At 35.8% G+C, this 10,602-nt stretch overlaps 1 protein-coding gene across 1 annotated transcript; it reads left to right on the forward strand.

Annotated features, from left to right (window-relative positions):
* Positions 1–5,349: 5,349 nt before the first annotated feature.
* On the forward strand, positions 5,350–9,490 carry LOC126622941 (caffeoylshikimate esterase-like). Its single transcript, XM_050291613.1, has 8 exons — positions 5,350–5,601; positions 5,722–5,754; positions 5,844–5,970; positions 6,095–6,241; positions 6,376–6,506; positions 8,496–8,633; positions 8,719–8,817; positions 8,913–9,490. The coding sequence occupies exons 1-8, from the start codon at positions 5,365–5,367 to the stop codon at positions 9,180–9,182; spliced, it is 1,182 nt and encodes a 393-aa protein (XP_050147570.1). The 5' UTR covers positions 5,350–5,364; the 3' UTR covers positions 9,183–9,490.
* Positions 9,491–10,602: the final 1,112 nt, after the last annotated feature.

A 10,602-nucleotide genomic window follows, 5' to 3' on the forward strand; every position in this document is an offset into this window, starting at 1 on the left:
AAATACTCACTAAGACGATTATACCACATTCGCCCAGATTGTTTCAGCCCATATAGTGATCGCCTTAATTTGATTGAGAACATACCCCGTGGTTTGTTTGTTGCTTCAGGCAACTTAAGTCCTTCTGGGACTTTCATATATATGTCAGTATCTAAATCTCCATATAGATACGCGGTGATGACATCCATAAGTTGCATGTCAAGTTTTTCTGAAATCACCAAACTTATTAAGTAACGGAACGTAATTGTGTCCATTACAGGAGAGTATGTCTCCTCATAATCAATTCCAGGTCTTTGTGAAAAGCCTTGTGCAACGAGTCGTGCTTTGTATCTAGCAATCTCGTTTTTCTCAATGCGTTTCCTTGTAAGTACCCATTTGTAACCTACGGGGTTTACATTAGGTGGGGTTTGGACTACTGGTCCAAAAACACTTCGCCTTTCCAAGGATTTTAATTCTGCCTGGATTGCATCTTTCCACTTAGGCCAATCTTGTCTCTGTTTGCATTCATCAACAGAGCGGGGCTCAATATCATCACTTAATATGATTTCAGTGGCTACTGCAAATGCAAACATATCGTCAATGATTATTTCATTCCGATCCCACAATTCATTAGTACATACATAATTTATGGAGATTTCTTTGCTTTCATGTACTTTTGTCTCTTTAGGGTTATTTTCTTCTTCTGGAAGTCCAGAGTCATGAATTGTGGATTTGTCATTTACTCTCTTTTCCTGAATGATTTCATTTGGATTCAGTTGTGCCCTTGTCTTTCTCTTTCGAGGGGCTGAATCTTTTGAACCTGGTGGTCTACCACGCTTCAGGCGTGCACCAGATGAATCATTCGCTGCCACTTTATTTTGTCCAACAGGGACATCAATTCTGGCAGGTGTATTTGCAGCTGGTATATGCGATTTTGTCACTTTCATAGCGTCATTAAATGCATCTGGCATTTGATTGGCAATGCTTTGAAGATGAACGATCCTTTTTACTTCATTTTCACATTGAATGGTTCGAGGATCAAAATGAGACAAGGTGGGAACAACCCATGTCAGCTCTTTCCGTTCTTTTGGAACGGTCTTTTCTTCCCCTAACGGTGGGAAGACTGTCTCATTAAAATGACAATCAGCAAAATGAGCTGTAAACATATCACCTGTCAAGGGTTCCAAATATCTAATAATAGATGGTGAATCAAAACCCACATAAATTCCCAGTCTACGCTGAGGTCCCATTTTAGTGCGTTGCGGGGATGCAATAGGCACATAAACAGCACAACCAAAAACTCGTAAATGTGAAATGTTTGGCTGTTGTCCAAACACGAGTTGTATTGAGGAGTATTGGTGGTTGGCTATAGGTCTCAATCGAACCAATGATGCAGCATGTAGAATGGCATGTCCCCATGCAGAAACTGGTAATTTGGTTTTCATAAGCAGAGTGCGGGCTATTAACTGAAGCCGCTTGATCAATGCTTCTGCTAAACCATTTTGAGTATGGACATAAGGAACAGGGTGTTCAACATCAATGCCCAATGTCATGCAGTAATCATCAAAGGTTTGAGACGTAAATTCACCAGCGTTATCAAGTCGGATTGATTTAATGGGATAATCTGGGAACTGTGCTCGTAACTTAGTTATCTGAGCAAGAAGTCTCGCAAAAGCTACATTTCGAGTAGATAAGAGACAAACATGTGACCATCTGGTGGATGCATCAACCAAAACCATAAAATATCGAAATGGTCCACAAGATGGTTGAATAGGTCCACAGATATCCCCTTGAATTCTTTGTAGAAATGATGGGGATTCAACATCAACCTTTAGTTGTGATGGTCTAATTACCAACTTCCCTTGAGAGCAAGCCTTGCAAGGGTTATTATTTGAGACATCAATGTCTCTGCTCAATAATGGATGTCCATTAGAGTTGGTAATGATCCTACGCATCATGGTGGATCTTGGATGACCCAGACGGTCATGCCAAAACATGTAAACCTTTGAATCAATGGACTTCTGGTTCATGATAGTATGTGATTCAACTGTCCTTATGTATGTATAATATAATCCACTCGAAAAACCACGCAACTTCTCCAATATACGCTTCTGGGTATCATTGGAGGTAATGCATAGATACTCCACATTTTTTGCACTTTTCGTTTCAATGTGGTATCCATTTAGACGTATGTCTTTGAAACTCAACAAATTTCGAGTAGATCGAGTAGCATACAATGCATTTTGTATGGACAATATTGTTCCATCTGGTAACATAATCTGGGCTTTCCCTAAGCCTTCAATTATACCTGAAGGTCCTGATATTGTTGTTACCCCTACTTTTGTAAACATTAAGCTTGAGAAATACTTTCGATCACGAAGTATTGTATGTGTGGTTGCACTGTCTGCAAGACAAATATCTCCACCATTTCTCATGTTCTGAGAATAACCACAGTTTTTATCCATGCTTTCTGAGTAAATGGAATCACAGTTAACAAACAATTTATAACAGGAAAATTTACATGCCATTTTTATTGAATCTGAAACACTAGTTTTAGACAACAAGTTCAGCATAATAAAAGTACATCAAACATAAACGATTTAGTCGGACCGATATACTTCATTCCCCCTTTCCATAATGAAGTCTGAAATATCTAGGTGAGTTGCGTCAAATTGCCCTGATAAATCAAACACTGGATCAGATATATCCATTGGTTTAGCCTGGTCGAGAAAATTGGTCTCGACACCCTTCTCCTTGAGGGAGGCTTGATACAACTCTACTAGATGTTTTGGGGTACGACAAGTTCGCGCCCAATGCCCATTGCCACCACACCTATGGCAGGCTCCTTCAGAGTTCCTGGGAGCATTGGTCATGTTAGCTTTGCCTTTGTGACGATTCACATTTTTGAAACTTGGGCCAGAATTATGCCTCTGATCCTGGTTGTGAAACTGACCACCATGGTTCTTGCCTTTCCTATTCCATCGACCTCGTTTGTGGCCACGTCCTCGTTTATGATAATCACCTCCAGAGGATGTGGCGTTCACTTTGAGGGAGGCAGCATTCACTTCTGGGAATGGTGCAGATTTAGTAGGTCGGGAATTATGGTTTTTCATCAGAAGCTCATTGTTCTGTTCGGCTACCAGGAGCACAGATATCAGCTGGTTGTATTCAGTGTAGCCTCGTGCTCTATATTGCTGCTGCAGGAGCACGTTATTGGCATGAAATGTGCTGTAAGTCTTTTCCAGCAACATTTCATCAGTAATGGTATCCCCACAGAGCTTCATCTGAGAGGTAATCCTGAACAACGCAGAATTGTACTCCGCCACTGATTTGAAATCCTGAATTCTCAAGTGAGACCACTCATAGCGAGCTTTTGGAAGAATCACCGTTGTCTGGTGATTGTATCTGCTTCGCAAGGCCTCCCAGAGAGCTAACGGATCTTCAACCGTTAAGTACTCACTCTTTAGTGCCTCGTCAATATGGCGGCGAATAAAGATCATAGCCTTCGCCCGATCTTGAGAAGATGAGCTGCTTTCTTCCCTGATAGTATTTCCAAGATTCCCTGCTTCCAGATGGATCTTGGTATCAAGTACCCAGGTAAGGTAATTCTTCCCGGTAATGTCCAGGGCAGCATATTCAAGCTTAGCCAAGTTCGCCATTTTCTTTTCTGAAAGAAAACGAGATGTGTAAGAACTTGCAGTAATATGTATTCCTAGAGGAATGTGATGTTAGAACTTCTGGTTCTTACAAATTTTTCATTTTAATCTTCAGGCCAAAATGATAAGCACTCGAAACTTCTGGCTCGAGTTTTTCAGGATGAATGAGAAGGGCGATTGTACCGCACCATTCTCATTGAAAGAATGTAACATGGAATGGGTGATTAGTCTGCCCCACTCAAGTAGTAAGAAAATTTAAATACGCAGAGCATGGAGGGCGATTATACCGCACCACCTTTAATTGCAATGGAATTAAACAACAGGTAAATTTAAATTTGGAGAGCAAGGTGGGCGATTATACCGCTCCACCTGAAATTTGCAGTAAAATTAATCAGCAGGTACATTTAAATTTGGAGAGCAAGGTGGGCGATTATACCGCTCCACCTGAAATTTGCAGTAAGAGTAGATCTGCAGTCCAAGATAGGCGATGATACCGCACCATCTTGGATCGTAGTAGGATGAAATTTGCAGTTCAAGATGGGCGATTGTACCGCACCATCTTGGATCAATATAAATAAATACTGGGTTAGTAATCAATATCCAAACCAAACAAGTAATCAAAGATGTATGTAACCGCTAGTTGGAGAACTACGAGCAGGCATGGAGCAAATAGTTCGTCGCGAGGATATACCGCGCAGTTGAGGCAGAGGAAGAAGATGAACAGGAAAAACCTTAGAGGAAACATTTTTTTTTTTGTTCGGCGAAGAGAAATGAGAGAATGATTTCCCCTTTTTGTTTAGTGAATGTAAATGAGACATGGTTATACTTAGAGACTCGTGCTGATAACATGTTATAAAAATGTAAAAGTTATAGAGAGATAACCTTTACTCGGGACAGGAACGAAGCAGTTGCAGATTATTATACCAACACAAGCTGTTGCAGAGGAAGTAATGTATATTATTGCTATTAGATATTTTCTCTTCCTTTTTCTCTCTGCTTAGTTGAACATTCGTAAAGCTCTATTTATAGAGCATCACCATGGAAACAAACAAAAACACTATTGAGCATATGATATGTCTACTGTATGCATGTGGGCATACATTATTATACTATTTACAACAGTTAGTTATTTTTTGGGCGTACACAATTAATGATATTTGATGTTTAATGAGAGATAATTTTCCTCTAATAATGATATATATAAATACATTATATGAAAGACTAACAACCCTAAATAAAATACGTCTCACATTCTTTGTGTGTACAACTAGTTTATTAGAAGCCTTTAATATTATATTACCAATTGGCTTAAGTTTCAAAAGATGCAGATCCGTTGTTTAAGAAAAGAAGTTAAAGTCTTGTTCCAATTGGGTTGGATCTATATAATATATATATGTGAGGTTCTTGAAAGTTACTTAAAAGTTCGAATATGAGTTTTACAACTATGATGCGTTTGGCAAGTTAAATCAGTTCATTGTTAATTTGTTTAAAAAAGAATATTTAAATACACAAAATTAACATATTTATTGACATAAATTTATTTGCGAGTTTCACCTAAAATAGTAGTTAATTTTGTGTGTGTAAATAGCAACAAGCTTTTGTTAATTCGCTAATGTTGTTTCGGTTATTTATTTATTTATTTTCTTGAGCTATTTCAGTCACGTCCATTATTCTTCTTCTATTTTCCACTTCATAATTTTTATCTCAACCTTATCAAAAGTCCAAATATATGTGGGAGTCCAAGTTGACCACATTTATCACTCCAAGGCAGGCCTATATATATGCATCACATGTATACATTGGTTTCTATATATACAATATCGACTCCCCTGTACTCTCCACTCTAAATCCTAATTTGTTAAATTCCATCAGAGTTTTGCGTATTTCTCTCTCACTGATCATACGATTAGCAGTCTTCCAGAAAAACCTCGGCTTCTTCCTGATATCAAGCACTCTACGCATCATGGTTGGTTTCTCTCTCTCTCTCTCTCTCTCTCTCTCTCTCTCTCTCTCTCTCTCTCTCTCTCTCTCATCGTTCATCTTTGTTTATGTATTGGTTTTCTTATAGTTGTTTGGTTTTCTGCAGGCCTCTGACATGGATTTTGTCAAATATGAAGAGGTTAGACCTAGTTCTGTATTGGGTTGTGATCTTTTTTGAGAAATATTTTTCTGTGTGTTTAATTCTAATTAATTTTTATAAATTTGCAGGAGTACATCTTAAATCCTAGAGGCATGAAGCTTTTCACATGCAGATGGCTCCCGAAGAACACCAAACCCAAAGCCCTAATCTTCATCTGCCATGGGTACGCCATGGAATGCAGCATCACCATGAACAGTCAGTGTCAAACTTTTCTTCCCGATCAAATTATAATTCTAATTAAAATACCCAAAAGAAATCATTTATATTATATATGTACCCCTGAAATTAACAGGTTTTCAAAATTGTCCACTTTGACCAGGCACTGCAATGAGGCTAGCCAAAGCAGGCTTCGCCATATATGGAATAGACTATGAAGGCCATGGAAAATCAGCAGGCCTACAAGGTTACGTGAAGAGCTTTGATGATGTGGTGGATGACTGTACCAACCACTTCACAAACATATGTGGTTAGATTTTCGCACCCTTTCAATCTCTTCAATCTACCGTTCTTACCTGCACATGAGATGTCCTTTACAGAGAATTTCCATTCTCGTTAGTGCCAGTATTTTTGTCCTCGGTTATAATTTGTTGATGAATTCAGAGAGCAAAGAGAACAAGGGAAAGATGAGGTATCTAATGGGGGAGTCAATGGGAGGAGCTGTGGCTCTGCTGGTGCACAGGAAAAAGCCAGAGTTTTGGGATGGTGCGGTTTTGGTTGCACCCATGTGTAAGGTATTTGCTTCCACATTCTTTTTGGACTTCTCTCATTGGAGTCTTTTTTTGTTTTTTATGGAACTCATTGGAGTTTTTTCAGCCACCTACATCTGGTGGGGGTTTTTTTGATATTTTATTCATATGCAAAATTGATTTTGGACCCCAGCATAAAGATTCCACCTTGTTTTTTTAGTTTTATTTATTATTTTGAAATTAATTTGTTGACCAAATCTCTGTGGTGATAGTAAAAATTGGAAAGGCATCCTGTCCGGACCCTCTTCCACTTAATTCACTAAATTCGTGATCTGAATTATTAAAATTTGATCCAATAGTCATAATTATTATAATTTATAAAGGGCTTCCATGTTTGTAGTCGTTGAATCAAATTTCAATGGTCCGGATCACTGATTAGATGAAAAATGCTCATCCCTTTCCGTAAAATTTGTATTCCTTGCCATAATTTCTGCTAAATCTGTGTTTTTAATAACCTAACAACACATACTTTGAATCTCTCCGCACAAATTAATAGGTGACATTATCAATCTAGATTAGCTTTCCTTTTCATCGGGTGACATTGTTGAATTTGACATTTCTTTTGAATATTTTTTAATTAAAAAACACAATTTTAACCAACTGATGTGATGACCCTACAACCAACTTTCAATGATAGCAACTTTCCTCCTAGGATTATTTCTAAGTTAGCGTTTGATATGTATGGTTTTTGAATTTTTGACGTATTTTCATTGTGACGTTATTCTTTTATTAAAGTAAACAACCGTCTTGGACAAAAATAAAAATAAACAACCTTCAATGAAAGCATTTTGGTTTTTAGTTACAAAGAGACAAAGTGAAAAAGAAAAAACACTTTCAGATTAAATCTTTCTAACCTTGTTATCCGAATAACCATGCATCCTAGTAAGAGCTTCCACCTCGTCTCAAATTTCCAAATCCACACACCTCTCCAAACTGCTTTTGCCCTTTGGGTTTATTTAGAACTACTCAAAAAGAAAACTATATGCAAATATGACGTTTTTCCTTTAGAAAAATTTATAAAAACTACACTGTCATGAACTGGAAAAATATGTATTATTCTAGGAGAAATTAGGTTTTTATCCCTCTTTTTGCTACTTCATTGATTAAAACCTTATTCATTTTCAAAACTTTATCAAGGTCCTTAGGTATTAATAAACGTCATTAATATTTCAAAAATAAAATATTTTTTATTTCTAAATATATTCATTTAGTGTTAGAAATGTTACATTTGGTATATTTATATTTATGGCTAATTTTTTAATCATATATTTTTATTTTTTTGTTTGTACCCATTTTAATTTGCAACCCTTTTTTTAATTTGTATCAATTTGCTTTTCAGTTTTAATTTGTACCCCATATATTAATGTCTTTTTGTGCCCGTATTTTTTAAAGTTTTATTTGTATTTGTACCCATTTTTAATTTTGCTAAATGTGCCCATGCTAATTATATGTTTTTATTTTATGTTTTAAAATATATCAGTAGTTATTTTTTTTAAATATGTAAATAATTATATGGGTACATTATTTTCTTGCTATAATTTTGTGAAGAACAATATTACTCTAATATTTATTTTTATGTATTTATTATATTTTAAACTATTATTGGAATTTGTTTAAATTTCATAATTTGTGGGACATTAAATGCATGAATTAAATCTCTTAAATGATGTTAAAGACCTCGATCAAAATATTTAAACAAACAAGATTTTAGTCTAACAATTAAATTGAGTAAGGACCGGAACTAAAATGACCGATTATTCTCTTTTATCTTCATCCATACAAAAATGTGTGGGTGGTCTTTCACTTTCGAAATCCCATTATTTTGAAACAAATAATATAATTTAGTTAGTAGACTTTTAAAAATTTTTTTTTTTTAAAGTTTAGTTAGTGGACTTTACATTCAACTCCAAATCATGAAAAGCTAAACTAACACGTTTTGTGGTTTTGTTTTATATAAAACCATTTTATTTACAGATTGCAGATGATATAAAACCATCTCCATTAGTGATCAGTGCTTTGACAAAGCTCTGTAAGTTCATCCCGACCTGGAAAATAATCCCAACAAATGATATTATCGATGTCGCTTTCAAAATGCCTGAAATAAGAAAACAGGTACATATATAATTCTGTATTTATACTATATATATCATCCAAGTTAAAATGCAGGCCATTGCTAATAATTTTAACCTAATCACAGGTTAGAGAAAACCCTTACTGCTACAAAGGCCGGCCTCGTCTCCAAACCGGCTACGAACTTTTGAGGGTCAGTTCGGACCTTGAACAGAGACTCGACGAGGTACGGTACCAAAACGTAATCTCTTTGGCATTACTGTTACATTACCTTGCGTCACGTATAATAATTTGTTTTTTGTTCTTGTCTACTTTGATTAGGTCACCTTGCCGTTTATAATTCTCCATGGCGAAGACGATAAGGTTACCGATAAATCCGTCAGCAAACAGCTCCATGACGTAGCCTCCAGCCATGACAAGACGTTGAAGATGTACCCGGATATGTGGCATGGACTGCTCTATGGAGAAACACCAGAAAACATTGAGGTTGTTTTTGCAGATATAATCAGTTGGTTGGATGAGAGGAGTTGCTTTGGAAATGCAAGGCTGGAGGGAGAGTTAAAAAGTGAAAACGACGGAGTAAAACGATAATAATTAGGGGTATGATATCCACACACCCCATTTTACTTCTCACACATTTTTTTTAATTTTCGGCCGTCGGATTGAATGAATTGAAGAAGATCAATGGACATAAATTATCAAGGGTGTATGAGAAGTAAAATAAGGTGTGTGGATAGCACATCCCTAATAATTAACATGGTTTCTTTCTTCGGCTTCAAGAGAGGTGGCTGGTTTGTTCCATGTAAAATTCAAATACCCTTCAGTTGTAAAATTCTTTATACAAAAGAGCAAAAGTTATAATAAAAAGAGCTTCAAGCTTTCAGTTTCGTTTCCCTTAATTGATGTGATTTTATGGTACTTGATTACATAAATTTTAATTATTTGGGTCTTGAGTTCAACGCGTTTACTAAAGTATATGTATAAGAATCATTTTACTTTTTAATTTTCTTTTTCTTATGTTTACTTACAAATAATAAGGGGTATTGAAAAATTATAAGTTTTATCTTGAAATTGGTAACTAAATACGTCAAATAAGCATGACAATTGATATGATCACCCGTCTTCATTTCTCTTATTTGTAAGTTCTTTGATGCTTTATTTTTCATTTTCGATGAGTAAACACATTTCACTTCCTATGTTTTAGTAAACATTCTCTTAATTTATATTATTAAGAGAAGAGGGCTTGTTAACTTTTTATCCCTTTTTTTTTAATTTTGCCCTCACTTTTGAATACACAATGTTGATATGAGGAGGGAAAAATAGTAATTTTGTAGCTTTTGACAAAATGACAATCATATTCCCATTTTTCTTATTTTGCCTTCACTTTTGATACACAATATTTACATATGGAGGGCAAAATGGTAATTTTGTATCAATATTTACATAAGATAAAAATATGCACTTATTAAGAGAAATTGTCCCACCATCATTTTTTCATACAGATAAGTGAAATCATAATGTTTTTTGGATAGTTTGAATGAACTGAAGCGGTTGCGCTTGAGGAAAACGTGAGAGGAGGTGAACAGTTATTCACACACAAATAGTGTGTGCTCTCTGCTAGTGTTACTTAACAAGTAGAATGCCATGAAGTTTTCTCAATACTCATGTTTTAGTAAACACAAAGGATAACTCTTGAATTCTGATGCTATATATGTAAGTAATCATATCTAAGCAAACGCACAGAACCAACCCCCAACTCGCAAATTTTAGGTTACTGAAATCAAAGGTGGGAAATCTTGGGTTGTTAAGGGACTGGACCCGTTTAGTTTAATTTCACAATTTCACCTTAATATGTATGGTGTTGCTATTGGTAATCGTGATAATGGTACACATTATTATGGTGAATCACATTGAATGAATCTTAATAGTTACCTAGTAACAATTCAATTAATGAGTTGATTTGCCACCTCTCTAAAAGAGATAATTGGATTCGAATTCTCGACGATGCAAA

This window comes from Malus sylvestris, chromosome 1 (assembly GCF_916048215.2).
Source record: "Malus sylvestris chromosome 1, drMalSylv7.2, whole genome shotgun sequence".
NCBI lineage: Eukaryota > Viridiplantae > Streptophyta > Magnoliopsida > Rosales > Rosaceae > Malus > Malus sylvestris.